A 26,872-nucleotide genomic window follows, 5' to 3' on the forward strand; every position below is an offset into this window, starting at 1 on the left:
GTACCCACTCTGCATTCCAGGCCACGTTCAGCACTACTGAGATGGCGCTGGCGCTGAACAGATACCTGTGCCTGGCGGTGCTGCCGCTCATCACCAAGTGTGCGCCGCTCTTTGCGGGAACCGAGCACCGCGCCATCATGGTGGACTCCATGCTGCACACCGTGTACCGCCTGTCCCGGGGCCGCTCCCTCACCAAAGCGCAGCGTGACGTCATCGAGGACTGCCTCATGGCGCTCTGCAAGTAGGCGGCCGGGACGGGGCAGGACGGGGCCGTGGGGTGGGGTGGGGTGGGCTTCCAGGTGAGAGCCCACCGCCCGCTGAATGTCCTCCCAGGTACATCCGCCCGTCCATGCTGCAGCACCTGCTGCGGCGCCTGGTGTTCGACGTGCCCATCCTTAATGAGTTCGCGAAGATGCCGCTCAAGGTGAGGGCAGACGCTCTTTAGCTCACTCATTTCCGTGCCCCGCCCACCGCTCGCTCTGCACTCGGACTATGGGGCTCATTTGTATCAACACCCCGCAGGCCAGTTAAACTGCAGATATGAAGCCATTCTTTAGCATTTTCATTTGCATACTGGGATTCCCAGAATATTCAGTTTGTGTCATTGGTGCCTCTAACACTCTCTAATTAAAGTTTAATTTCCCTAACATTGAGCCAACCTGCACATAAATTAGCATATATTTGCATGGGGCACACTGCTTTTCCTAATTAGCATGCTTATTCTTATGCCCAGACCACCAGCCTTCTACTATTCAAATGAGTACATTTATTTTAATAAACAGTTCCACAGCTATTTTGAATCTTTGCACAGTCTTTCCTATTATTATTTTCTATTTCCATGCTAGTTTTTTAAAAAACATATTTTTATTGATTTCAGAGAGGAAGGAAGAGGGAGAGAGAGAGAGAAACATCAATGATGAGAGAGAATCATTGATCAGCTGCCTCCTGCATGCCCCACACTGGGGACTGAGCCTGCAACCTGGGCATGTGCCCTGACCAGGAATCAAATGATGACCTCCTGGTTCATAGGTTGATGCTCAACCACTGAGCCATGCGGCGGGGCCCCATGCTAGTTTTCATAAGGAGATACCTCCAACTCAGATGTCTTGACTATTTTGCATAATACATCTAAATCAGCCCCTATTTCAAATTTGCATATTAAAGGTGGAGGCCCTCTTCACAATTACCATATATTTGTATGGAGTGCTGCTAGTGTTTCTATTCCACATGACAATTGATGTAAGAGCAAACCACTGCATCCATGTGTCCATTTACTCCTACATAACACTACTCATGGATTATTTGTGTAAAACAATACCAGACAAATCAGCTCTGCTTTAATGCCCATCCTGACTCTAAATTAGAATGCTAAATTTGTATAATAAACTGTGCAGGACCACTCCCCAGTAAGCATACTATTCCCCTCATTGGCACTATTTACATAACCCAGAGGGTTATGTAAAAGCACTGGCAGCCCTGGGCCTTCAAAATGTAAAAGCACTGGCAGCCCTGGGCCTCCCGGACTTTCCTTTGCCTGCCAACTTCTTCCGCCCCCTCATTTGCTTGCCTCTTCCTTCCTCCCATCCAGCTTCTTACCAACCACTACGAGCGCTGTTGGAAGTACTACTGCCTGCCCACAGGCTGGGCCAACTTCGGCATCACTTCAGAGGAAGAGCTGCATCTCACAAGGAAACTCTTCTGGGGCATCTTTGATTCGCTGGCACACAAGGTCTGGGTACCTGGGGACCCTGGACAGAGCCTGTTTGGAAGGGGTGGAGTCCAAATTTGAGATTCAGGATGAAATCTCCAAATGTGGGGTTCAGCGAGGGAGGTCCTTTAGATCAAAGAGAATCCATGAGTTGGACCTCTGATTTGGGTGTCATGGAAGATGGGATGGGCCTCTAATTTGGGAGTTTGGAGAAGGTTACATAGGATGGCTTGAGGGTCCAGATGGGACTGAGGCTTGGGTTTCGTAATTCATGTTTGTGGGTTCAGGGAGGAGGGTGACTGATGGCAGGGATAAATTTGAGGTCCTTGGACTCCAGGAACTGCAGGCGCAGCCAGGCCTGCAGTGACACCCCTGTCCTTGGCATCCCTAGAAGTATGACCCAGAGCTGTACCGCATAGCTATGCCTTGTCTGTGTGCCATCGCAGGGGCCCTGCCCCCTGACTACGTGGATGCCTCATACTCGTCCAAGGCTGAGAAAAAGGCCACAGTGGATGCTGAAGGCAACTTTGATCCTCGGCCTGTGGAGACCCTCAAGTGAGGCCTGTTGGATGGAGAGGGTGGGATCCGGGGCAAAGAGAAGTCGAATGTGACTGTCAGAGATGGAAGGAAGGGCCAGCCCCAGCATCTGCTGACCCTGTCCCCCTTATAGTGTGATCATCCCCGAGAAGCTGGACTCCTTCATTAACAAGTTCGCAGAGTACACACATGAGAAGTGGGCCTTCGACAAGGTTGGCATCAGGGTCCTCCCTTTCCCAGGAACTCCTACCCCTGCCCCAAAACATCAGCTTTTCTGAGACACTTAACCCTTCCTGAGACCTACAACCCTCCAGGGTTTCCTCTCTGTGTACCCCAACCTGCTGTTTACCCCTCATCTTGCTCTTACCCTCAGCTGTGTGGTAACACTGCCTCCACCCATCCCTTTTCACCTCCAGATCCAGAATAACTGGTCGTATGGGGAGAACGTAGATGAGGAGCTGAAGACCCACCCCATGCTGAGGCCATATAAGACCTTTTCAGAGAAGGTGACCAAGCCTTGGGGCCCAATGTCGGGGGTCCAAAATGAAACCTCTAAGTTTGGGGGTTCAGGAAGGAGTGAGTCTGCTTCAGAGGCTTGGATCTAGCTGGATCCCTCTCCATGGACTGTGCCTCTCCTTGAACTTGGCTGCCTCCCTTAAACCCAGGACTCTTAGTGTTCCTTCTGGAAGAGTTGGAGAGACTGGGTTTGATTCCTTGAGCATCCTTAACTTCTCTGAGTCTCCTGTGTAACATGGGACAATGAGAGTGTGTTTGGAAAGCTCTGTTACAGAGCAGGGAAGAGACCTACATCCAAATTCAACTGGACCACTTCCTAGCCACGTGCTGGGGGCTTTCCCCTTTTGGGGACACTGGAAGCCAGGGAAGCTAAGCCAGGGCCTCTTACCTCCACTTCCCTCTCACCCCATTCCACCAACTCCGTTTTCTCCTATCAACCCCAGGACAAAGAGATTTATCGATGGCCCATCAAGGAGTCCTTGAAAGCCATGATTGCCTGGGAATGGACCATAGAGAAAGCCAGGGAGGGTGAGGAGGAGAAGACGGAGAAGAAGAAAACAAGGAAGATCTCCCAAAGTGCCCAGGTGGAGGCTGGTCCGGGGTGGAGGGCTGGGCATTGAGGGGGTGGTGAGTGGCTAGAATAAGGGGCAGGGCCAGGAGAGGGTGAGGCCAGGCAGGAGGTGAAGTGGGGTTAGGAGGAAGGCCCACAATGAGGTGCAGGAGAAGGCCCAGGAAAGGAGACAGCAGAATAGAAAGTAGGGGGTGGCTTAGAGGCAGGGCCGTAACAAGAGGGTGCAAAGCAGGGACCTAGGGCCAGGTGAAGGGGTGTATATTGGGTCGGGGCATGGGCTTCCTGCTAACCCACCAAGCCACCCATTTCTCCCTTGTCCACCCAGACCTATGATCCGAGAGAAGGCTACAACCCCCAACCACCCGACCTCAGCGGAGTTACCCTGTCCCGGGAGCTGCAGGTGAGACCCCCTCATCTTTTCTCTTGGGGCATGGAGGTGTCTGTTTGGGTGGGGGAGGACATCCTCTGAGTCTGGGCCTTGACTCTCGCATCCACACCCAGGCTATGGCAGAACAGCTGGCGGAAAATTACCACAACACATGGGGGCGGAAGAAGAAGCAGGAGCTGGAGGCCAAGGGTGAGAGGCCCCGTCGCCCCTGCACAGATCCCCCTTCTCCACTGTCCCCTCGTCATAGGCTCTGGACCGCCAGGGCCTGTGTCAGGGCTGTGTGGCTTCCATCTGCAGCAACTGCTCTCATCCCCTTGAACTTTTGTTTCTGTGTTTGTACAGCGGGGATAATAGCATTTACTACCTTAGGTTTGTGGTGAGGATGTGAAGAACATCCAAAAGCAATGGTTTGGTCATTTTTATCTCTGTCTTTATTACTATCCTATATAATTAAAGCCTAATATGCAAATCGACTGAACTACCGGTCGCTATGATGCGCACTGACCACCAGGGGGCAGAGGCTCAATGCAGGAGCTGCCCCCAGCCCGCAGGCCCCAGGCCAACCAAGGCAGAGGCCAGCCGGTTGCCCCACAGATTGGCCCTAATCTCTAGCCAAGCACAGGGACCCTACCCATGCAAGAATTTCATACGTCAGGCCTCTAGTAATTATATAAGCCTTCAACTGCAGAAAGCACTTCAATGAGAGTGGCCTGGGTCCCTCCCAGCCCCCTGATTTCTGGTCTTTGCCACCCCAGGTGGTGGGACCCACCCTCTGCTGGTCCCCTACGACACTCTCACTGCCAAGGAGAAGGCACGAGATAGAGAGAAGGCCCAGGAGCTGCTGAAGTTCCTGCAGATGAATGGCTATGCAGTCACCAGGTACATGGGCTGGGAGCCAGACCTGAGAGCAGTGGGGAAGAGAGGCAGAACCCACAGGGCAGCAGCTGGGAGAACTGAGGCCAGTGTAGGGGAAACAGGGCCAAAGAAGGGAGGAGGCTAAGAGGGTGGGGTCTGGAGAGCAGAGGCGGGACCTGAGATGGCAAGAGGCTAAGAAGGTGGGGTCTGGAGAGTGGGGGCGGGACCAGAAAGGGGGAGAAAGCTAAGAGGGTGGAGAGTGACAAATGGGGTGGAGCCAGAGGGGGAGGGGTGTTAAAAGGGTGGGGCTTGGGGTAAGAAGCAGCTCTAGTCCGGGGAGGAGCTGGAAACTCCAGGGACCTGGGATGAGGCAGAACCCGCAGAAGCAGGGCCTGCGGGAGCAGAGTCGGAGCGCAAGAAGGATGGGAAACAGGGCGTTCTGGGTCTAAGCTGACCCTTCCCTTCACCCATCCACGCAGAGGCCTTAAAGACATGGAGCTGGATACATCTTCCATTGAGAAACGGTTCGCCTTTGGCTTCCTGCAGCAGTTGCTACGCTGGATGGACATTTCCCAGGAGTTTATCGCCCACCTGGGTGCGGAGAAGTCCCCTCCCTGACGCCTGCCCTACCTGGGAGCCCGGTCACGCGTGTCTCCTTCCTGCCTCATATAATTCCTGTGCCAGACAGTGTTAAAGGTGTTGAGACTAAACAGTGAGCAAGACAGACAAAGATCCCTGTCCTGGATTCAGACAATTAATGTCAGAAATAACTAAATCACTTCGTGTGTTAGAAGGTGATTAATGTTATGAGGGAAAGACTACAATAGAGCCAGCTAAGGCGAGTGCAGAGGGGAATATTCCCGAAGACCTTGAAGGAACTGGGGAAGGGGCCGTGTGGACATCTGGGGAGAGTATTCCAGGCAGGGGAACAGCCAGTGCAAAGACTCTGAGAAGCCCCTTCTATGAATATTAGGCCTGTTTGGCTGCACCAGAGTGACTGAGGGCAAGAGTGAGAGGAAATGGGGCCAGAGAGGTGGCAGGGGCAGCTCATGGAGTGATTTCTTAAGTGTATGTAGAGCTCACATCTATTTCAAAGTTTAAGATTGGAAGTGTTTGGGGTCTTTATTTAGAAGTTTGGTGATGAGAAATATACCATAGGAACCGAACTCTTGTCTATATCAATTAGCCTACGGTCAAGTCGGTGTCCTTAAACATTGTTTTGCTTAAAGTTGCAGTTTCCAAGAACCTAAGGAGGGTGTTAAGTGAGAACGCACTGTACACAGACCTCCAAAGTGGGAGGAGATGGTACAAGGATGTTTCTCACAGTGCCAAGAAATAGCAAGTCTATAATAATTAGGGTCAGCATTATTATTTTAATAGTATTAATTATTACTGTCACCATTATTATTACATTTGAAATTGATTTCCATTTTAATATTGACCTCTTGTTTCGTTTATTTCAAATTTACTCAGTGCCAGTATTGATGTTCAGGAAGAAAAGGGCTTGTGATAGGAGAGGAGGGGGATGTTCCATGGCCCTGCCCCATTCTCAGCCTCAAGAAGGGTTTGAGCAAAGAGTTAGGGCAGCAGATGAAAGGTAGGAGAGAGAGTTTTATTTCGGAGCCAACAAGGTGACTTCATGTGAAGAATTTATCTCCCATCCTCTCCTAAGTCTGCCCCATCAGAACACCCTGAGTTCACTAGCCTCGAATCCACCATGACCCCTTTTTGCTCCCCCCAGAGGCTGTGGTCAGCAGTGGGCGAGTAGAAAAGTCCCCGCACGAACAGGAGATTAAGTTCTTTGCCAAGGTGAGCGGTGGGCTCAGAAGCTGGAGGAGGCTGGGAACTGGATAGGCTCTCTCTGCCCTTCACTCAGTCACACTCATCTCTTCCTCCTCACTCTTCAGATCCTGCTCCCTTTGATCAACCAGTACTTCACCAACCACTGCCTGTATTTCTTGTCCACTCCGGCCAAAGTGCTGGGCAGTGGTGGCCATGCCTCCAATAAGGAGAAGGAAATGATCACCAGGTGGGCTGCCCTTTGACCTCTGACCCAGCCCCATGGCCTCACAGCATTGTAATCCTGGACCTTATACTCCTACCGTGGACCTTAGGGGCTCTGTCCTGGGGGCGGGGCACTGACTACCTCCATCTGCAGAGGCAATTAAAGGGCAGGGTGACCAACTGTCCTGTTGTGCCCGAGACCGAGGTGTTTCCCAGGACATGGGACTTTCAGGCAAACTGGATGAATTTGTTGCCCACTCCGCCCCAACATGCCAGTTACTGCCAGTAACTTTCAAACTTACTCATCTCTGCCCCTCCCCACCCCTCCTGTCTTCTTCTTTTTCTTCCCCATCATCCTATCTCCTCGTGGCTCTGTCTCTGTCCCTCTCCCTATGCCTGCCTCCTCTAACTGTGTCATCACTGCCCTTGTCCCCTTGGAGTCTTTGCACCCTGTTTCCCCTGTCCTTTCTCTATCATTAGCCTCTTCTGCAAGCTTGCTGCTCTTGTTCGTCACCGCGTCTCTCTCTTTGGTAAGTAACTTTGCTCCCTAAGCCCTTCTTCTTAATGTTCCCTCTCTTCCCCTCATTACCAACCCCACCCTGAAGAAGTTGGCCCAGGTTCATGCCTTAATTTGAACAGCCTTTACTGTGTTCTTCCCCTCGACCCTACATGGACTGGGTAGACCTGGGGGCAGTGACTGGGACAGTCCTGGGCCCTGCCCTCATGGAGCTCACAGGCCAGGACAGGGAAAACAGGCTTATCACCAGAGAGTGAAGGCCCGAGGGGTCACGGCCTGGATGGTGGAGGGTCAGGAAGGGGAGGGGGGTGGTCAGGGCCTGGATGGGGAAGAATGGAAGCCTATGGGAGTCTGAGTGGGGGTGCCGAGTTGTAATTTGGGGTGGATGTAGATCAGTGGTTCTCAACCTTCTGGCCCTTTAAATACAGTTCCTCATGTTGTAACCCAACCATGAAATTATTTTCATTGCTACTTCACAACTGTAATGTTGCTACTGTTATGAATCATAATGTAAATATCTGATATGCAGGATGGTCTTAGGCGACCCCTGTGAAAGGGTTGTTCGACCGCCAAAGGGGTCGCGACCCACAAGTTGAGAACCGCTGATGTAGATGAAGGTACTGTCCTGTAGTCCTTCCTTCACCCAAGCTCGTCTTCATCCCTCAGGGACGGATGCCCCAGCTGTTGTCAACTGTCTTCACATCCTGGCACGCTCCCTGGATGCCAGGTAGGGCTACAGGTCATGGTGCCCACTCCTAGATTCTCTGAAATCTAAACTCTCATACTCTAGAACTGGGTGCCCCCACTTCCCTCCTAGGACGGTGATGAAGTCAGGCCCTGAGATCGTGAAGGCCGGCCTCCGCTCCTTCTTTGAGAGCGCCTCCGAGGACATCGAGAAGATGGTAGAGAACCTGAGGCTGGGCAAGGTGTCCCAGGCGCGCACACAGGTGAAGGGCGTGGGCCAGAACCTCACCTACACCACCGTGGCCCTGCTACCCGTCCTCACCACCCTCTTCCAGCACATCGCCCAGCACCAGTTTGGAGATGATGTCATCCGTAAGCACTACTGACCCTAAGTGGGGAGGAGGGGGGGCAATTCAGCCAACATCACCCGTCCCTGTGTGCCCAATAGAATCATCAGGTGTTTAAATGTGTATTTATTGAGTGGATGTATTGCCATAAGAAAAGTGTGCATTCAGTAAATTAGTAGGTAACAGAATGAGTTAATTAGGATGACTTCAGCAGCCCTGTCAACAGAGCCTAAATCACATAGCTTAAGCAAGATGGAATTGTATTTTTGTCCTGTGTAACAGTCTATTTGTAAGTGGATCATAATGTCAGGACTCCAGGTTCCCTTCATTTTGTTGCTCTGCTCTGAAATATTGCCTTTATCCACATGGTCCGAGATAGCACGCCATTACATTCTTATTCTAGCCAGTAGGAGAGGAGGAAAAGCAAAGAGGAGGGCACTTCAATTACTTTAAAGGAACAACTTACAAGTGGTCTGAATCACTCCTGCTTACATCAGTCCCATCAGCCAGAACTTAGCATGTGGCCCATGTTTCTGCAAAGGAGGCTGGGAAAGTAGCCTTTATTCTTGGAGGCCATGTGTAGAGCTAAATTTTGGAGGTCTAGGAAGAAGAGAAGTACAGATAGTAGGAAAGAACAGGTGCTGGGAGTCAATTAGCAGTGTCTGCCATGTTTATTCTACCAAGGGCCTCGATCCCTGCAGGGGGGAGCCAATCAATTAATATTGATGTTTCTCTCATCAATGCTTCTATCTCCCTCTCCATTCCTGTATCTCTAAAATCAATAAAACATTTTTAAAAAACCCTAGTAAGGAAAGTAGAACTCGGATGGGGATTTCCGTTTTACTTGGAAATTTTAATACTATACAGAAACGTCAACAGAAGAGAATTGTTAAGAATTTGCCCCATTTGCTTTACTTTTCACTTTACGGATGAAAGGATCTGCAGACTTTTCTGAGCTTTCGAATATGAGTTGCACACATAGTGACATCCCATCCCTGAATATTCAGCTTGTGTCTCCTAAGTAAGAACCTTCTCTCATGTAACCACATATCAGAATCACCCCTAACTTGACTATATCTAAGTTTCCCTATTATTCTCAAAATGCCTTTGATTTTTTAGAAATTCAGAATCCAGTGATGTTTCTCTCGTGGCTTTATAGTCTCTTTTAAATCTAGGACAGTCCCCCTGCCTGCTTTTTGCCTTGTGACATTTGTGAACATTTGAGATTCTTAACCTGACCATCCAAAGAGGATGGGTGGCTAACCTGAAATTCTAGCCAGGATTGCAGGTGTGTTTGCATTTTTCTGGAAAGTATCCATCACTATCATCAAAGATCCATGAGTCCTCTATCGAGTGCCTGCTGTTTGCCTTGTTTTAATTGCTTTCCAAGTATTAACTGGTTTTATCCTCACAATAACCCTCGTGAGGAAGATACTATAATTATCTCCATTTTACAGGTAGGAAAACAGGCCAAGAGAGTGGTATTTGCTCAAGTCACAAAACTAGTAAATGGCAGGCAGCTATGCAGCCCCTGCTCTTACCCACCATTTGGTATAAGGGAGGGGTTTGGGGCACTGGTGTGGTGGGCACATCCTCCACCCTTGTTCTTTCTCTCTCAGTGGATGACGTCCAGGTCTCATGCTACCGAACACTGTGCAGCATCTACTCTCTGGGAACAACCAGAAACTCTTATGTGGAAAAGTAAGAAGGAACAGTCATAGTTTGGGGCTGGAATGAGCACTCTGGGGCCTCAGAGAGGGGAGGGCGCAAGAGAAGATTGGGGGTGAGTGAAAAGCAGGGGAGATGTTCAAAGTCTTCCAACAGCCGCACTTTGTGGCAGATGCAGTTCCCCAAGGAGGCCACATGAGGGCACTCAGGTGAAGGCCAGCAAAGGAAATGGAGGCCTCCACGCTGGGGGTTGGGGCTGAGTGGGGTCGGGGCATGACCAGGCTCTTGCTGGCCCAGATGCCAGGGTGTTCTTTGCTGAGGAACAAGCTTGCCCTGACAAGGGGCTTGCAGAAACGAGGGTAGCACACAGGAGCCATAGCACACTGGGGCACTGGGAGGGCCCTGGCAGTGCTCATGTGGGCTCTCCTGAGCCAAGAGCACAGGTGGAGCAAGAGGGCATTCAAGAAGCCTGAGAAAAAGGCCATATCTGTGCCCACTGGTGAGCAGCACTCTGCTCCAAAGGGTTCTGGGGAGAGTCCCTTCTGTGGAGGCTGGGGCTGGGACCTAGGTCCAGGCGAAGGACATGGGAGCTAAGGAGCATCCTCTTTCAGGCTACGGCCAGCCCTCGGGGAGTGCCTGGCCTGCCTGGCAGCGGCCATGCCTGTGGCGTTTCTGGAACCTCAGCTGAACGAGTATAATGCCTACTCAGTGTACACCACCAAGTCTCCCCGGGAGAGGGCCAGTAAGTTGTGTGGGGCTAGGGCAGCTGTCAGGGTTCCAGTCCACATTGGGAGCAGTGTGGCCCAATCTGGGCTCTGAGGGACTGAGGATTCCCAAGCTTGGGTGTGCTCCAGATTGGGGAATCCCAGGGCTTATGGGGGACCCTAGTATGTGGTGTGGACACTGAGGTCTGAGGGTGATGGGTTGGCATGCCCTGATCCCTCCCTGCACCCCAGTCTTGGGGCTCCCCAACAGCGTGGAGGAGATGTGTCCTGACATCCCAGTGCTGGAGCGGCTCATGGCAGACATCGGGGGGCTGGCCGAGTCGGGGGCCCGCTACACAGAGATGCCACATGTCATCGAGATCACCCTTCCCATGCTGTGCAGCTACCTGCCCCGCTGGTGGGAGCGCGGGCCTGAGGTGCCCCCACCCACCCTGCCCGCTGGGGTCCTCCCACCCTGCACAGCTGTCACCTCTGACCACCTCAACTCCCTGTTGGGGAATATCCTTCGAATCATCGTCAATAACCTGGGCATTGACGAGGCCTCATGGATGAAACGGCTTGCTGGTGGGTCTGGGGGGCACTAAGCTTCGGAGGGCTGGGGCCCCTTGATCTAACAGTCTGAAAGGGAGATCCCAGGCTCCATGGTCTCCTGGGAGTTGGGAGGAGTCAGAGTCTAGGTTTTTTCGGGATTGAAGGTCAAGGGTCATCACAAGGGGTGAGAGGCTCAGGGCTGAAAGGATGAGTCCGGGGAGTCCTCCAGGCTGGATTCTGAATTTCTCCCAGGCTGGAACCTGGGAGTGGGTTAGATCAGGATTTAGGAACAGGGTCAGAAGCCTGAGTTCCTTATGCAAATGGTCAGAGGATGAGGTTCCTGATAAGGATGGGTTATAGGTAAGAGGTCAAGACATTAGTCCTTAAAGGGTTGGGATTCCTGGTTTAGAAGTTCTATGTCAAAAATTGGTTCAAACTAGAGTTGGGGCTGCAATCGGCGGCCAGGATCAGAGGCCAAAGGCTGGGGTAAGAAGCCATAGTGAGAAATCATGTAGCGAGGAAGAGTCTAGGTAGGGACCAGGTCAGAGGTTAAAGACGGGTGAGAGGTTACAGGCTAGGGCAAGATATCAGTTGGGGTCAAAGGTCAGGCACATGTGTTAGGCTGGGATCACAGGTTCAGGTTACGGGTGATGGTTGGGATCAGGATTCAGGGACTATGTTACAGGTCACGGCCCAAAGTCAGAAGTGGGATTAGAGATAAATGCCGGAGTTAGAAGCCAGGGTCAGGCTGGGGTCAATGATAGCTGCTGGGTCAGAGGAGTCATGGGATGGGAACAGAGGTCATAGGTCAGATTCTGGAGTTAGAGGCTGGCCAGCAATGAGTGTCCCCACTTTGCTCCTGCAGTGTTTGCCCAGCCCATTGTGAGCCGGGCCCGGCCGGAGCTCCTGCACTCGCACTTTATCCCAACCATTGGGCGTCTGCGCAAGCGGGCGGGGAAGGTGGTGGCCGAGGAGGAGCAGCTGCGCCTGGAGGCCAAGGCAGAAGCCGAGGAGGGTGAGCTCCTTGTGCGGGACGAGTTCTCTGTGCTCTGCCGGGACCTGTATGCCCTCTATCCACTGCTCATCCGCTACGTGGACAACAACAGGTCAGCGTGTTCCCATTGTCCCCCCATATACCTCAGCCTAACCTCTGGCTTTCCTGAATCCCTTCTGACTTGCTACAAACTTCTTGCCATTCTCACCCAACCTACTGACTCCAACCCCATTGCTTCTGGCTCAACAAAATCCAACCCACTGGATTTGCTCCCTTCCTGCCCCTTTGCCCCTCCTGAATCTGAGCCCCTGTACAGTTGCAATGTCAGCTACAAGGAGCCCTGCTTTTCTCTCCAGTACTGGGCCTCCAGGCTGATATTTGTGCAGCAAAGCCCAATCATTAGGCCTTTCTCTGTCATTGGGAGAAGAAAGATAGTCCAGATGTGACCAATCTCATTCCCCCAGAAACATAGATCTTTAATAAAAGGGCAAGTGCAGGTATCAACCAACTGCTAATGTCTCTCTAAATTCAGAAACTGTTTAAACAATTATTGACTCCTACGTGCAGCCTAATTCAGGGATAGTAAATGAGTTTCAACTCCAGTTCCATCCTTGTTGGGAAAGATTTTAAGGTTGTCCTGGGAGCAGAAAAGGAAGTGGTGGTATGCATGCTGGATGCATCCTTGCACATCCATCTTTTTGCTCACCAGTGGGTACTGCTATAGGGCAGATTCCTAGGAGTGGGAGAGCTGGGTCAAAGAGTTTGAACAAGTAAATTGTGGTATATTCACGCAGTGGAATATTACACAATAATTCAAATGAACAAAGTCTCAACACACAACATTGATAAATCCCACAAACATCAGGTTGAATAAAAGAAGTCAGGAAAATAAAATAAAAAATAGTACATATCATATCATCTATTTATGTAACATTCAAGAACAGACAAAAATAATTCATGGTCTGTAAGTCAAGATAAGGGTCATTTTTTCAAGAGGAAGGAAGTAGGAGTGGCTGGGAGGGACACAAGGGTAGTTCTGGGGACTGAAAATGTTCTATTTCTTGAGTTGGGTGGTGGTTGGTTACACAAGTGTGTTCACTTTGTGATATTTCATCAAGTTGACACTTTATATGCATGTTACATTTCTTTTTTTAACTGTAGAAAAACTTTATTTGCCTCATTAAAAAATCTCAATAGTGCATTTAACTATAAATTCAATCTTCTCATTCAAGGAGTTGCAACCAAAGTTTAAGTAGAAACTTTTGATTGCTTTAGGTTTACATTTTAAAAAAACTCTTAAATTTACCGAGGGAACATAAAAAAAAAACAGATTTTAAAAACCTTAAAGCATAAATTTATAATTAATGGGTCTATTATTCTGCTCCCAGTGCCTGCTCTGCAGGAGAGAACACTTCCAACCTACAGCTAAAGTATGGAATAAAACAGTTACAAACTGAATCCTGCATCAGCTACTGACAGAGCTGAAATAATTTAGGGTGGGAAAGTTATGTGTCATTATCTTACACAATTTCACTCCAAGAGTAAAAAAGCGAACCCAAAGGCTCAGCTCTTTCCCGGCTTTAAAAATGTCCCTGTCTGCCCTCCTCCCTGCAATCCCTCCCTCCCTCCAGGACAAAGTAGAGCGAAGGTCCCTGTGGTGGTGATGCCAGGGCTGTCCTCACACCCAGGGAACAAAGGGGATTCCCAGCCATTGTCCTCCCTACGATGCTGAGCATCACCGGCACTGTGCACGTTACATTTCAATAGAGAAAGAAAAAAGCTTGTAAAGGAATGGTCATTCATCAACTTTAAATAATCTGAATGGCCAGTTACCTAGAAAATTCCACCCCTCCCTTTGGAGTCTCCTGGTCCCCTTGACCCTCTCCCCTAAGATCTCTTGTGTAGCCCCCCTCCTGGGTGTCTCACCCAATCCCTCACCAGCCCCTTCCCTGCTGCCCAGGGCGCACTGGCTGACGGAGCCCAATCCCAACGCTGAAGAGCTGTTCAGGATGGTGGGCGAGATCTTTATCTACTGGTGCAAGTCCCACGTGAGTCCCTGCCCACTCCCTGCTCCTCTTCATACCTGAGAAGCTGCTGCCCTGAGATGCCCTCCCCCGACCCGGCCTGACCCCAGTACTGCCTCTGCCACCAGAACTTCAAGCGTGAGGAGCAGAATTTCGTGGTCCAGAATGAGATCAACAACATGTCGTTTCTGACTGCCGACAACAAGAGCAAAATGGCCAAGGTGGGTGCTGTGCTCCGGGAGGTGGTCTTAGCAGGGAAGGAGGGAACACCCAAGGGCTTCCTACCTGCCCCCTCCTCATCCAGCTGGCTGCCCTGTCCTGGTCACATTCCCTGCAGCCCTCACAGCTTTGTCCCCTCTCATCTTGCATTTCCTCCCTCCTATCCCCATTATCCCAGGTCCCCCACTCCTCTCCCCTTATACCTCTTAGAACTGCCCTCTACAGGGTTCATCTAAAGGACAAACCCACCCACCCTGAGTCAAGGTCTGGGAATGCCCTACAAGGGGATGCATGTCCGGTGGGCACAGAGCTTGGGTTAGGTAAACTTGGAATTAGGTCTGGGGTTCTCTGAGGGACTGGGGTAACACTTTTTGTCTCTATCTGCCATCTGATGAAACAGGCAGGAGACGTACAGGTCAGCCCCTCATCTGGAACCTTCCGCATGACTCTTGGCTAATACCTTCTTCCCCACAAACCCCAGCATCTGCACCCCTCCAGAAAACCCTTGTCCCTATTCCCCACCCCTCATCCTTGGCTCCCAGCTACCATCCTCTTTCTCTCCCCATTCCTCCCTGTCCCCAATCATCCATTCCCTTCCCAACCCTCAGCTTTGAGCAAATTTACTTTTTTTTTTCTTAACTTTCGTTGAAAAAAAAAAAAAGAAAAAACCCACCTCTCAGCTTTCCCCAAAGCATCAAAGTATTGTGGGCTAAGGTCCATTGTGGGCTGAGGCTGTGAGGAATGGGAGTGAGGGTGGGATAGGCACGTGCATGCTGAGTTTAAGACTTGGGCTCTGGAATGAGAGAGACTTGGGTTAGAATCCTGACTCTGGCAGTTGGCTATGTGACCTTGGTCAGCAGTCTTATCCTTCTGAGCCGCTGATGCATTTGGCCTGTCGCCCCTGGCCCAGGCTCTGCAAGGACTCAGATGCATGTACGGCCTCCATATTTCGAGCTGGTGTGGATGTGGCTCTGGCCAAAGCTTGTCACCCGGGCTTCTCATTGGCATGACGGGTGGCCCTGACCATAGGTCTGCACCAAGGCTCAGAACATGGCTATGGGACTCCATGCCCGTGTTTCTGTTCCCAGATCTTTTTGGATCTCTCTGGCATCTCCTCTCTTCCTGTTTTCTTGTCCATCTCAGTCTCTCAGTGTCTCTCTTTTTCTTCCAACTTCTCTTGTCTCATCTTTGTTTCATCCTTGGGAACTCAGTCTTGAGATATGAAGTGTGGGGCTGTGCATGTTTCTTGGAGGGGTGTTGTACTGAGAGTTCTTAGGGGATTTTGGGAGAAGACCTCCAGAGGTTGAGAAAGGCCTGGAATTTGGGGGAATCTGTAAGGGTTTGGGACAGAAGTTAGGAATTTGGGATAGGGGCTGGGGTTAGGAGGGTCAGGGCTGGGCATCTGGTGAAAGGTCAGCAAGGACTGGGGTGGTAACTGGGGCAATGGCTGTTGGGGTGGGAACCAAGCATGGGGCTGGGCTGGCATTCATGCTGGTGCTGAGCCCCATGTCCCCACAGTCAGGTGGCTCTGACCAGGAACGCACCAAGAAGAAGCGCAGGGGGGACCGGTACTCTGTGCAGACATCGCTGATTGTGGCCACACTCAAGAAGATGCTGCCTATCGGCCTGAACATGTGTGCACCCACTGACCAGGACCTCATTGCGCTGGCCAAGACCCGCTATGCTTTGGTGCCTGCCGGACCCCATTCTGGGAATCTGCCAGGATCCCACTCAGCACCCTACACCAAGACCCCAGGAGCCCACTGGGAGCCCTCCCTTAGGACCCTACTGAAACCTTCTCTAGGACCCTGAGGACTCACTGGACCCCCTAGGATGTTAAGGACCCCTCTCAAGAAACTGCCAGAGCCCTGGGACCCAAGGACCCTACCTGGGACCCCTCTGAAACCCAGAAATATTACTAAGACCCTCTCCAGTCCTCCCCACATAAGCCTGCCACCAGCTGCTGGGTTGACAGACCTAGAAGGACCACATTGAGCCTTTAGGGATCCAACTGAACACTCTCCCCAGGACCATGCCAAACCCATTATGACCCTGAGGACCCCACCCACGATACCATTAGCACCCCTGAGACTCCTCTGAGCCCTCCACCGGGACCTCCCTAAACTCCTGGGGACCCAATGAGCAATGAGCCCCTCATGATCCCACTGGCCTTCCCCTGAACCTCTGGGTCTCTGTTGAGCTCTCTAGCTCATCACCTCTTATCTTGACGCCCAGCTAAACCCCTCAAAACTCTCAGGGGCCCAGTGAGCACCTGTGACCCTAAGTAGCCCTGCAGAATCCTAATGGTCCCTTCCCCAGGTCTATGAACAATCTGAGTTTCCAAGAATCCACAGGATCAATTGACCCTGCCCCTGAACTCTAAGCCCTCTGGAACTTAAAGGAGGCCTCCCAGGACCCCACTTACCGCTTGTATGGAATAACACCCTCCCCCACCCCTGATCCTTTCACCACAAGAACCTAAGAGGATCCTGTCCTGAGACCTCTAAAACCTCCCCCAGGACCCTGCTAAGTAACCTTACAACTTACTACCCTCACTGACCTCCCCTGGTATCCTTCCCTCAGGACCTCGGGCTCCTCCTAGGACCTTGCTGAGTCCTGCCAAGACCCCAAAGAACTCTTTGACCCCTCAACTTGTTCCTTGAGGGCCCCCCTCTCCTGGGACTCTAAGGAACCCCCACATTACTGACCCCTCCTTTGGCCTGTGTAAACCCTACCCATGACTTGGTTGATACACCTGATCTCCCATGACCTCTACTAACCTAGCCATTTTCCTTATAACTTCCTTCACCCCATCTGATTAAATACACCCTGTCCATCTCCCACTTACTTGCAGTCCCACTCTGACCCTCCTCTGACGTCCAATAATCCCTCTGTGGTCTTATTTGACCTTTGAGGCTATCCTGTCACCTTCTACCTCCTCTCACACCCCCACGAGGCCCTTCTAATCTTTACTGTCTCTTCAAGGTGCCTCTGTGGCCTCTAGGACTTCCCCTCTGATCACTCCTGATCTCTGATTCCTTTCAAGTTTCTCACCCATCCTCCCTACACAAGCCTCCCACCAGTTGCTGGGATGACAGGCCTAGAAGGGGAAGGGTTATGGGTCAAGGAGGACGCTGAGCCCTCCGGAGTGACCCAGTCTGACCATGTTTCCCCCCAGAAAGACACAGATGAGGAGGTCCGGGAATTTCTGCATAACAATCTTCACCTTCAAGGAAAGGTAGGCCTCCTTAATCTGCACATTGGGATACCAGCAACAAAAAGAGCCAACTTATGAGCACTTACTATGTACCAGGCATCAAAAGCGGGACCTTAACTTGTACTCACTTCCCACTGGATTGAAAGGGGCCCAGTAGCGCAGGGCCATTCCCCACCCCACCCCGCCAGAAGCCAGAAGCCGGACGGAGGGAGGGCCTTGCGGACAGGCTCACTCCAGCCCACTGTTCTTCCTCCTCTCAGGTGGAGGGCTCCCCTTCTCTGCGATGGCAGATGGCCCTGTACCGGGGCCTCCCAGGCCGCGAGGAGGACGCGGACGACCCTGAAAAGATCGTGCGAAGAGTCCAGGAAGTGTCTGCGGTGCTCTACCACCTGGAGCAGGTGGGCGGCCAGCAGGGTCTTACTGCTGAGTTGCTGAGCTATGATCTCCAGGCCGGACAAGGGGCGGGCCTTACGTTTGTGGGCAGGGCCTGAGGGTGTACCTGGGCTTTTGGGGGAGGGGGTGCAAAGGGTCGTCTTGGGTCTGTGGGTGGAGCTTCTGTGGAATCTTGAGTTTAAATCAAGGCTTAGGCACAGCCAATAGGGCCCAGTGGTTGAGCCTTTTTTTAAAAATTAATCTTTATTGTTAAGATTATTATAGATGTCCCTCTTTTACCTCCCATTACCCCCCTCCACCCACTTCCCACCCTGCCCCAGGTCTTCACCACCCTATTATCTGTGCCCATAGGTAATGCATATCTATACATATAAAAGCCTAAGCAACGGAATGATCAGTCAACCAGTTGATATAACATGCACTGACCATCAGGGGGCAGACACTCAACACAGGAGCTGCCCCCTGGTGGTCAGTGCGCTCCCACAACCAACCTCCTGTGGCCAACCAACCTCCCGCAGTCCCTCCCCCCAGCCTGCCAGCCCCAATGACCCTGATTGGGGTGCCGGCCGAACTTCCTGCAGCCCCAGCTCTCCCCCCAGCCAGCCAACCTCCCTTGGCCCCTCCTCCCACCAGCAAACCTCTCACGGGCTCAATTGGCCCCGATCACCAGCTAGGCTGAGTGACCCCACCCGTGCACATATTCGTGCACCTGGCCTCTAGTATGCATATAAGATCTTTGTTTAATCTCTTCCCACGCCCTTCCCACCTCCCCTCTGAGAATCTTCAGTCTGTTCCATTTCCATGCCTTCTTTAAAAATACCCTTCAACATTTCATGTAATACTGGTTTGGTGGTGATGAACTCCTTTAGCTTTTTCTTATCTGTGAAGCTCTTTATCTGACCTTCAATTCTAAATGAGAGCTTTGCTGGGTAGAGTAATCTGGTTGTAGGTCCTTGCTATTCATCACTTTGAATATTTCTTGCCACTCCCTTATAGCCTGCTTAGTTTCTGTTGAGAAAACAGCTGACAGTCCTATGGGCACTCCCTTGTAGTTAACTGTCTTTCTCTTGCTGCTTTTAAAATTCTCTCTTGGTCTTTAGCCCTTGGCATTTTAATAAGATGTGTCTTGGGTGGGGCCTCTTTGGGTTCCCTTGTTTGGGATTCTCTGTGCTTCCTGGACTTGTAAGTCTATTTCTTTCACCAGGTAGGGGAAGTTTCTGTCATTATTTCTTCAAATAGGTTTTCAATATCTTGCTCCTTTCTTCTTCTAGCACCCCCATAATGCAAATATTGGTACACTTGAAATTATCCCAGAGGCTCCTTATACTATCTTCATATTTTTGGATTCTTTTTTCTTGTTGCTCTTCTGATTGGGTGTTTTTTGCTTCCTCATATTTCAAATCATTGATTTGATTCTCGGGATCCTCTACTCTACTGTTGAATCCCTATATATTATTCCTTATTCCAGCCAGTGTATGCTCAATTTCTGACTGGTTCATTTCCTTTTTTTGTTTGTTTGTTTGCTTTTTGAAAGTCTCACTAGGTTCCTTGAAGGTCTCAGAAAACCCTTGACTAACCTTATAACATGGTTTTGAATTCTATATCTAGTAGTTTGCTTCCTTCCATTTCTTTCATTGTTGACATGTTTCTTTGTCTCCGCATTTTGGCTGCTTCCCTGTGTTTGTTTCTATGTATTGGGTAGAGCTGCTATGTCTCCTTGAGTTGATAGAGTGGTCTTGTGTAGTAGGTGTCCTATGGGGCCCAGTGGCTTAGCTTCCCCAGTCACCTGAGCTGGGCACTTTAAGTGCGCCCCTTTGTGGGCTTGTGCACAGTCTTGTTGTAGTTGAACCTTGATTGTTGTTGGTGTCATTGGGAGGAATAGACCTCCAGGCCAATTGACTGTGAGGACCAGCTATGGCTACAATAGAAGAGCTGTTGTGCAGGAGACACCCCTAAGGAGCAGGACTTGCTTTAGTGGGACTTTGGTGCTCACTGAGTCTGCCCCTTGAGTGTGTCACTTATGGATGCATAGAGTTGTAATCTGGTATGTTCTGACACTGACCACTGGGTGTACTGGTTCTTTGGTCTCTAGGGAGGTGCAAAGTCAACCACTGCCTGGGGCCACCTATCTGCAGATTCCCCCTATTTGTATCCATTTTGGAAGTGTCCAAGCGAGGCTCAGCTGTGAAGCAAGGCAGGCTGGTGCTAGTGCTGGGTGTTGGGCTTTTACTGATATGTTTGGGGCTCCCTGACCCCATTGAAGCTTGTTTGAGAGATTTTAGCAAAGTCTGAAGCCTGAGCAAAGACAGGCCATTCATATGCAAAAGCTACTGCACAAAGGTTGGGTGGGGCTGAAAATTGGATGGGGTGGGGGTCTCAGGGAATCACCAGGGTGATGGAGCAAACATATTTGGCTGCCAGTCAGCCGTGCAACTGGGGAAGTCCCAACACAGGAACAATGACCCCTGTTTGCACCTCTGACTAGGAGAAAGCCGCCTCTGAGTTCCTGCCCTGATGCCAGACAATCCAGTTCCTTCTCATATGTGTCTGTGTCCCCTAGAGACTTGTCTTGATGCTGGAGCTCAGAGGAAGTAGGACCTTGTAAATTCAATTCGTGTACAGGCAGGCGCTTTAAGAGGATCAGCTGGGTCTTCAGCAGCCTCCGTCTTACTGAGCCCCAATCCCTGCTGGTTTTTACAGCCTGTAGTATGGAGACTTCTTTTCCCAGCTCTGGGAGCTTGGGCTTGGAGTCTGGTGTGGGGCTGGGACCCCTTGCTCCTTATGAGGAGCCTCCGCAAAGATGATCTCCCCCCCAATTAAAAAATCCACACACGTGGGTGTCGGTCCAACCTGATCCGTGCCACCACCCCACCTACCAGTCTCAGGGTGCTTTCTTCTTTACTTCTCTAGTTGAAGAACTTTCATTCCACCAGCTTTCAGGCAGGTCTGGATGATGATTGTTCTGTATTTTAGGTGTAATTTTCATGTGGGTTTTGGAAGCAGTGGGTACAGGCACTTACATATGTAAGTGCTGCCATCTTGGTCCCATGAACCAGGATGTCACAGTTCGATTCCCTGTCAGGGCACATGTCCCAGTTGAGGGCTCAATCCCCAGTAGGAGACATGCATGAAGTAGTCAATGGATGAGTCTCTCTCATCATTGATGTCTCTCCCTCTCACTTCCTCTTTCTGAAAGTAATAAAAACATTTTTTAAGTTTTTTTTTCTAAGTCTAATGTTAAGGTGAATTATAAATAAGTAAGTAAGTAAGTAAATAAATAAATACATACATACATACATACATACATACATACATAAATAAATTGAGGCTTAGAATCAGTGCGCTGATTCTAAGGGGTCAAGTTTCTATTAGAAACTTGACTCAGTGCGCTCAATGTTGGGCCCAGGACAGAACTTTGGTTCAGGTAGTGGGACCTTATGGAGACTACTTGACTCCTGGAAAGGGCCTTGGAATTAGGGGCAGAGCCTGCGTAGAGACCCTCAGTCTGTTGGTGGGGCCTAGGAGAGAAATTTTGGTCTGGAAGCAGAGACCAGGTTAGAACCTTGACTCTGTCAGAAAAACCAAAGTGTTTCTTCGGCCCTGTTAGTCGGACCTGGGCACAGATGGGCAGTTTCACTCAGGCTGGAAGTGGGAATCAGGCCAGGGGCAGAGTCTGGGGACATGACATTGTCCTGCCCCCAGGTCGAGCACCCTTACAAGTCCAAGAAGGCTGTGTGGCACAAGCTCTTGTCCAAGCAGCGCCGGAGGGCGGTTGTTGCCTGTTTCCGCATGACCCCCCTGTACAACCTGCCCACGTAAGACACCCAGGGTGGAGGGGAGCTAAAGGGACCTCGGAGAAAGGGTGGCTGAGAGGGCAGGAGGCTGGAGGGCCAGTATGATGGGCTCTTTGGGAATGGTTGGTGGGGCAGATTTGTGGGAGGTCAGAGGAAGCGGAGGAGAGAAGGTCCCACAGTCACTCCACACACTTCTCTTGCAGGCACCGGGCAAGTAACATGTTCCTGGAGAGGTACAAGGCCACATGGATCCTGACTGAAGACCACAGTTTTGAGGACCGCATGATAGATGACCTTTCAGTGAGCTGGGGCCTGCCTGGGAGTGTGGGGGCGGAGCTGGATAGGGCTGGGGCTGAGCCTGCCTGTTGCACATCTTCAGGGGTCACCCTTCACACAGAGGTATGAGAAAGGTGCCTCTGGCTTGGGCAGAACCAGGGAAGTGTGCAGGATGTGGGGCACGTGAGAAAAAAATCCAGCCCGTCAGGGCTATGGAGGAGACAGGAGGGGACTCTGGAAGTCTCTTCCCCAACCCCACTCCTTCCCCCAGAAAGCTGGGGAGCAGGAAGAGGAAGAGGAAGAAGTGGAGGAGAAGAAGCCAGACCCCCTGCACCAACTGGTCCTGCACTTTAGCCGCACTGCCTTGACTGAAAAGAGGTGAGGACCCTTCATAGGTCTTGGGAAAAGAACCCACTACCTCCCTGCCCCCCAGCAACCTCCCTGTTTCTCAAGAGAGACCTTCTGTGTCCTAGGGGAGCTGGTCTCTCAATGTCACTTTACCAGGATAGGCAGGGCCACCATGTACCACTGTGCAGGCAGAGCACTCACAAGGGCATCTCTGAAGGTTTCACATCTCAGGCAATATTGATTTTGACATTTTTAGAAGAAAGCATCTTGCTCAAACAAAATCAGTATACTGTAGGAACAAATCAGTAAATTATGACAAATTTCCAACCGAGGGAAGTGTGGAAGGGGGTTCTTTTTCTAATTAACACAAAAGCTGCATATGGGCTGATGACAGTCTTGGGAATAAATGACCGAAGTAATGGTGCTGCTGCTACAGGTGACATTTATCAAGTGCTTATGTGTAGGCACCATGCTAAGCACTTGACATCTATATCCTCTCATTTATCTTGACACTGTAAGATAGATACTATTATCAACTCCTTTTTGTGGACAAGGAAGTGGCAGCACAGAGATTTATTTTCCTCACATAACAGGAAGTCGGGAGGTGGAAAGTCCAGGGCTAGGCAGTGACACGACAGTCACAGAGTCATTCAGGCTGACAGGCTGGCTCAGGCTTTCTGGACTGCCATTCTGAGCTTTTGTCTTGTGGTCACAAAATGGATGCTAAACTTCCAGACATGACCACATGCCAGGCAGAAAGAAGGGAAGAGAATTTTTTTCCTCTATGGAAGGCCAAGATCTTTTTATCCAAGGAGAGAAGCCCTCCTTGGTGGGCTTCTGCACAGATCTCATTGGCCAGAATCTGGCATCAGGCTACCAAAGCAGCAAGGGAGGCTGGGAAGTTTAGTGTCCTGGAAAAGCGATGACTCTGGACTTAGACTATCCAGGCTTGAGCCCTAGTAGAAGCTGTGTGATCTTGGCCAAGAAAGATCTTTGAGCTTCAGTTTCCTCACTGGTAAAATGTGGCTAGTAATACACCTACCTAATAAGATTATTGTGAGAATGTGTATATATATATATATATATAATAGGGTAAACAATAGGTCCTGGCCATTGCTAGTGCTAGTGGTGGCAGTAGTAGTAGTAGTATTGAGATGACCCAAGGATAAAGTGGCTGGTCATAGTTGTTCAGGGTGGTAAGATGGACCCAGAAACTCCAGGCTTCCATCACACCATTTTTGAAACCCCAGTGGAAAGGGAACAACTCTACCAATAGCTTCAGCAAAATTCCCCAAATGAGTTCCACTGAGCCATCTCTAGCCTGTTACTGTGGCCAAGCAGAAAAAAAGTGCTGATTGGCTCAGTCTTCATCACAGGCCCACTCTGCAATGGCCAATTTACCCTGAGTGAACCACACAGGCTGAGCATGGGGAGGGCTGGCTTTCCAAAGGAAATCTGGAAGCTGCTATAAGATGGGGGTCCTCTCCACTGAGGCCTGACTATCTCTCCAATTACTTCCTCAGCAAACTGGATGAGGATTACCTGTACATGGCGTACGCTGATATCATGGCAAAGGTGAGGCCCTGCCCCTATCCAGGGCAGGTCCCCTTCTCCTCAGCTGCAATGCCTGTCCACTGAAAGGGCTGGGGGTGGACTGAGGATCTCCTCTGTTCCCCATCATCCCTGACTTATGCCCCATCCTCAGAGCTGTCACCTGGAGGAGGGAGGGGAGAACGGCGAAGGTGAAGAAGAGGTTGAGGTTTCATTTGAGGTAGGTGGGATCAGGAGGAGCTGGAGGACGGGATGGGGGACCCTGGCTTCAGTCATCCTCATTCATTCAGCATACACTCACAGAGCAGTGCTGTGAGCCAGGCCCTGGGCTGGGTGATGTTGGGGACACAGGAGTGACCAAGTCAGTCCATTGGGGAGACAGGTGCATCACAGACAGTAACAGCACAGAGTATTCACGGTGGTGAAGAGGGAAGCTCAGGCAGGGGGGTCAGGGCTGGGAAAGCAGAGCACCCAGGGGTGAGTTCGGGGGCTGTGGTAGCCCACCCATGGTGCTCCCCCCGCCAGCGTTGAAGGGTGGCAGGAAGGCTTCTCAGAGGAAGGGATGTCTGAGTAGGGGTGTGCCAGTTGAAGAAAGGAGAAAGGTGTTTCAGGTAAGGAAACAGCATTTGCAAAGGCCACATGGTGAGAAAGAGCTAGTAAACTTGCGATTAACCCACCTATTCATCACTAAGGCAGAATTCCTTTTGGCATCTGGTGAAGCCTTTCTCACAATTAGGTTTTTAAATGCAGAAAATGAATTCATAAGAGAGGAAATAAGCATACGGAAGTAGTTATCAAAATATTACGTTAAAAATTTGTGATATACTAATATCTGCCCTTCTTTATTAATCTATCAAATAAGATCTAACAGTGGGTCCAATAGCTACTGTAAGTGATAAGTAGTGATGAATAAAACAATATTTTGAGATGTCTACAAAAATGTGACATGGCAACATCTGTGATTCTTTTTGTTGTTGTTAATCCTCACCTGAGGATATTTTCCATTGATTTTTTAGAGAGAGTGAAAGGGAGGGGGAGACAGAGAGAGAGATAGCAATGTGAGAGAGACACGTTGATTGGTTGCCGCCTGTACTCGCTCTGACAGCGGGGCCAGGGATTGAGCCTGCAACTGAGGTACATGCCCTTGACCAGAGTTGAACCCGTGACTGCGGACCAATGCTCTACCCACTGTGCCAAACTGGCTAGGGCTCATCTGTGATTCTTATGCTATGTTTTATGGCCTCATCCATAATGGGAAGAAGTGCTACCTTTCAGTTAGAGGGTAGTAAATATATAACTTTTTTCCTCATTCGAGTTCACAGACTTCTCAGATTTTATCCATTGACCCCTTGAAGGTCTGTGGGCCCAGGTTAAGATTGCACCATGCCCAGGCCTGCACTAGGTGCCAGGAACAAATCTATTTCAGTCCCAAGAGATAGAGGAGGTTTATGAGTTGAAGGAATGAGCCAGTGACTGGAGCAGGGAGCACAGGGGTGAGGGACAGGGCTGTGGGGGTGGGGGGAGGAGGGAAAGGCTAGGCTGGTGAGCCTGGACTCACTTGGCACCATGGGCCTGGCTCTGTCCCAGGAGAAAGAGATGGAGAAGCAGAGACTCCTGTACCAGCAGGCACGGCTGCACAACCGAGGGGCGGCGGAGATGGTGCTGCAAATGATCAGTGCCTGCAAAGGTGCCCTCCCCAAGCATCCGGCTCCTCCTGAACACACTCATCCTGTTTTCACTCTCCCCGGCCCACACTTCCTGTGGACCCGGCGGCACACCTCCCACCCCTGCATGCCTGTGGTTTGCACACACACACCAGCCCTTGCATGCTTCACTTGCCTTGTGATTTCTTGCTCATCTTCCGTCACTATCACACTTCCACGCTCCTCCAACCCTTTCTCTCACATCCCCTGCACTGGCTGTTTTCTGGTGGGTGGAGAACCCCGCTCCACAGCTAAGTGGACCATCGTTTGTGTCCTGCCCCCCCCTCCCCAGGAGAGACAGGAGCCATGGTGTCCTCCACTCTGAAGCTGGGCATCTCCATCCTAAATGGGGGCAATGCTGATGTGCAGCAGGTAGCAGGAGACGGGACTTGGGGGAGGGCTAAGAAGGGTTGTAGGTTCCTGTGTGACTACTGTCCTCCCTGTCCTGCCGCCCCCTCTGCAGAAAATGCTGGATTATCTGAAGGACAAGAAGGAAGTTGGCTTCTTCCAGAGTATCCAGGCGCTGATGCAGACATGCAGGTAGGCTCTAGTGTCTATCTTTTAGTGAAACTGTTTGGTGCCACTGTGCCCCTACTCCTGCTACCACTTCTAGTTCTAGTTCCACTCTCTTGGTTCCAGGAACAGAGATCCATTCAGACTAGCTCAAATGTTAGGGAGGTTTTTTTGTTTGTTTGTTTGTTTTTTTAATATTTTATTGATTTTTTACAGAGAGAAAGGGAGAGAGATAGAGAGTTAGAAACATCGATGAGAGAGAAACATCGATCAGCTGCTTCCTGCACATCTCCCACCAGGGATGTGCGCACAACCCACGTACACGCCCTTGACCGGAATCGAACCTGGGACCTTTCAGTCCTCAGGCCGACGCTCTATCCACTGAACCAAACCGGTTTCGGCATCAAATGTTAGGGAGTTTATTATAAGAATTCATGTGCAACAATAAGGAAGGCAAAATGCCACCCCATGGATGCAGGCAGGTGGAACTGGAAGGCTGTTGAGAATTCAAGGGGCACCCCACAGCAGGGAATCTGGGCTCTCTCTAATGACCCCTATGAATGTGACTCGGTGACTGTCTGCCTTTGTTCTCCTCTTGATGTTGACCCTCTGAAGCTTTTGCTGATTGATGGTTTCTGTACCCTCCTGATTTCTACTGGGACACATTTCGTCCTTACCCCATATTACTTCACAGCTTCTGCCAAATCTCAGTTTCTACTTCCTCTTGATCTCTGCTCATTCGTGGTTTCCCATGGCTCTTCTCCCACCACTGTGTGTGGGGGGGGCGGG

The 26,872-nt window shown here is 50.7% G+C and overlaps 1 protein-coding gene across 1 annotated transcript in view; it reads left to right on the plus strand.

Moving 5' to 3' along the window:
• Positions 1 to 26,872, plus strand: part of RYR1 (ryanodine receptor 1) — a 129,268-nt gene that overhangs the window by 56,115 nt on the left and 46,281 nt on the right. Inside the window, exons 48-81 of the mRNA XM_006761445.2 lie at positions 21 to 241; positions 334 to 424; positions 1,589 to 1,729; positions 2,100 to 2,263; positions 2,379 to 2,457; positions 2,662 to 2,751; positions 3,205 to 3,345; positions 3,658 to 3,732; positions 3,834 to 3,909; positions 4,476 to 4,599; positions 5,055 to 5,170; positions 6,317 to 6,384; positions 6,483 to 6,604; positions 7,060 to 7,109; positions 7,763 to 7,823; positions 7,914 to 8,152; positions 9,747 to 9,828; positions 10,407 to 10,537; positions 10,752 to 11,084; positions 11,917 to 12,157; positions 14,006 to 14,093; positions 14,198 to 14,290; positions 14,689 to 14,703; positions 15,807 to 15,977; positions 17,467 to 17,526; positions 17,766 to 17,903; positions 21,601 to 21,713; positions 21,896 to 21,992; positions 22,240 to 22,346; positions 23,840 to 23,891; positions 24,022 to 24,087; positions 25,455 to 25,554; positions 25,863 to 25,942; positions 26,034 to 26,110. Coding sequence (XP_006761508.1) covers positions 21 to 241; positions 334 to 424; positions 1,589 to 1,729; positions 2,100 to 2,263; positions 2,379 to 2,457; positions 2,662 to 2,751; positions 3,205 to 3,345; positions 3,658 to 3,732; positions 3,834 to 3,909; positions 4,476 to 4,599; positions 5,055 to 5,170; positions 6,317 to 6,384; positions 6,483 to 6,604; positions 7,060 to 7,109; positions 7,763 to 7,823; positions 7,914 to 8,152; positions 9,747 to 9,828; positions 10,407 to 10,537; positions 10,752 to 11,084; positions 11,917 to 12,157; positions 14,006 to 14,093; positions 14,198 to 14,290; positions 14,689 to 14,703; positions 15,807 to 15,977; positions 17,467 to 17,526; positions 17,766 to 17,903; positions 21,601 to 21,713; positions 21,896 to 21,992; positions 22,240 to 22,346; positions 23,840 to 23,891; positions 24,022 to 24,087; positions 25,455 to 25,554; positions 25,863 to 25,942; positions 26,034 to 26,110 — 3,902 coding nt within the window. The remainder of the gene's footprint in view (positions 1 to 20; positions 242 to 333; positions 425 to 1,588; positions 1,730 to 2,099; positions 2,264 to 2,378; positions 2,458 to 2,661; positions 2,752 to 3,204; positions 3,346 to 3,657; positions 3,733 to 3,833; positions 3,910 to 4,475; positions 4,600 to 5,054; positions 5,171 to 6,316; positions 6,385 to 6,482; positions 6,605 to 7,059; positions 7,110 to 7,762; positions 7,824 to 7,913; positions 8,153 to 9,746; positions 9,829 to 10,406; positions 10,538 to 10,751; positions 11,085 to 11,916; positions 12,158 to 14,005; positions 14,094 to 14,197; positions 14,291 to 14,688; positions 14,704 to 15,806; positions 15,978 to 17,466; positions 17,527 to 17,765; positions 17,904 to 21,600; positions 21,714 to 21,895; positions 21,993 to 22,239; positions 22,347 to 23,839; positions 23,892 to 24,021; positions 24,088 to 25,454; positions 25,555 to 25,862; positions 25,943 to 26,033; positions 26,111 to 26,872) is intronic.

Source organism: Myotis davidii, unplaced genomic scaffold, assembly GCF_000327345.1.
Source record: "Myotis davidii unplaced genomic scaffold, ASM32734v1 scaffold1618, whole genome shotgun sequence".
NCBI lineage: Eukaryota > Metazoa > Chordata > Mammalia > Chiroptera > Vespertilionidae > Myotis > Myotis davidii.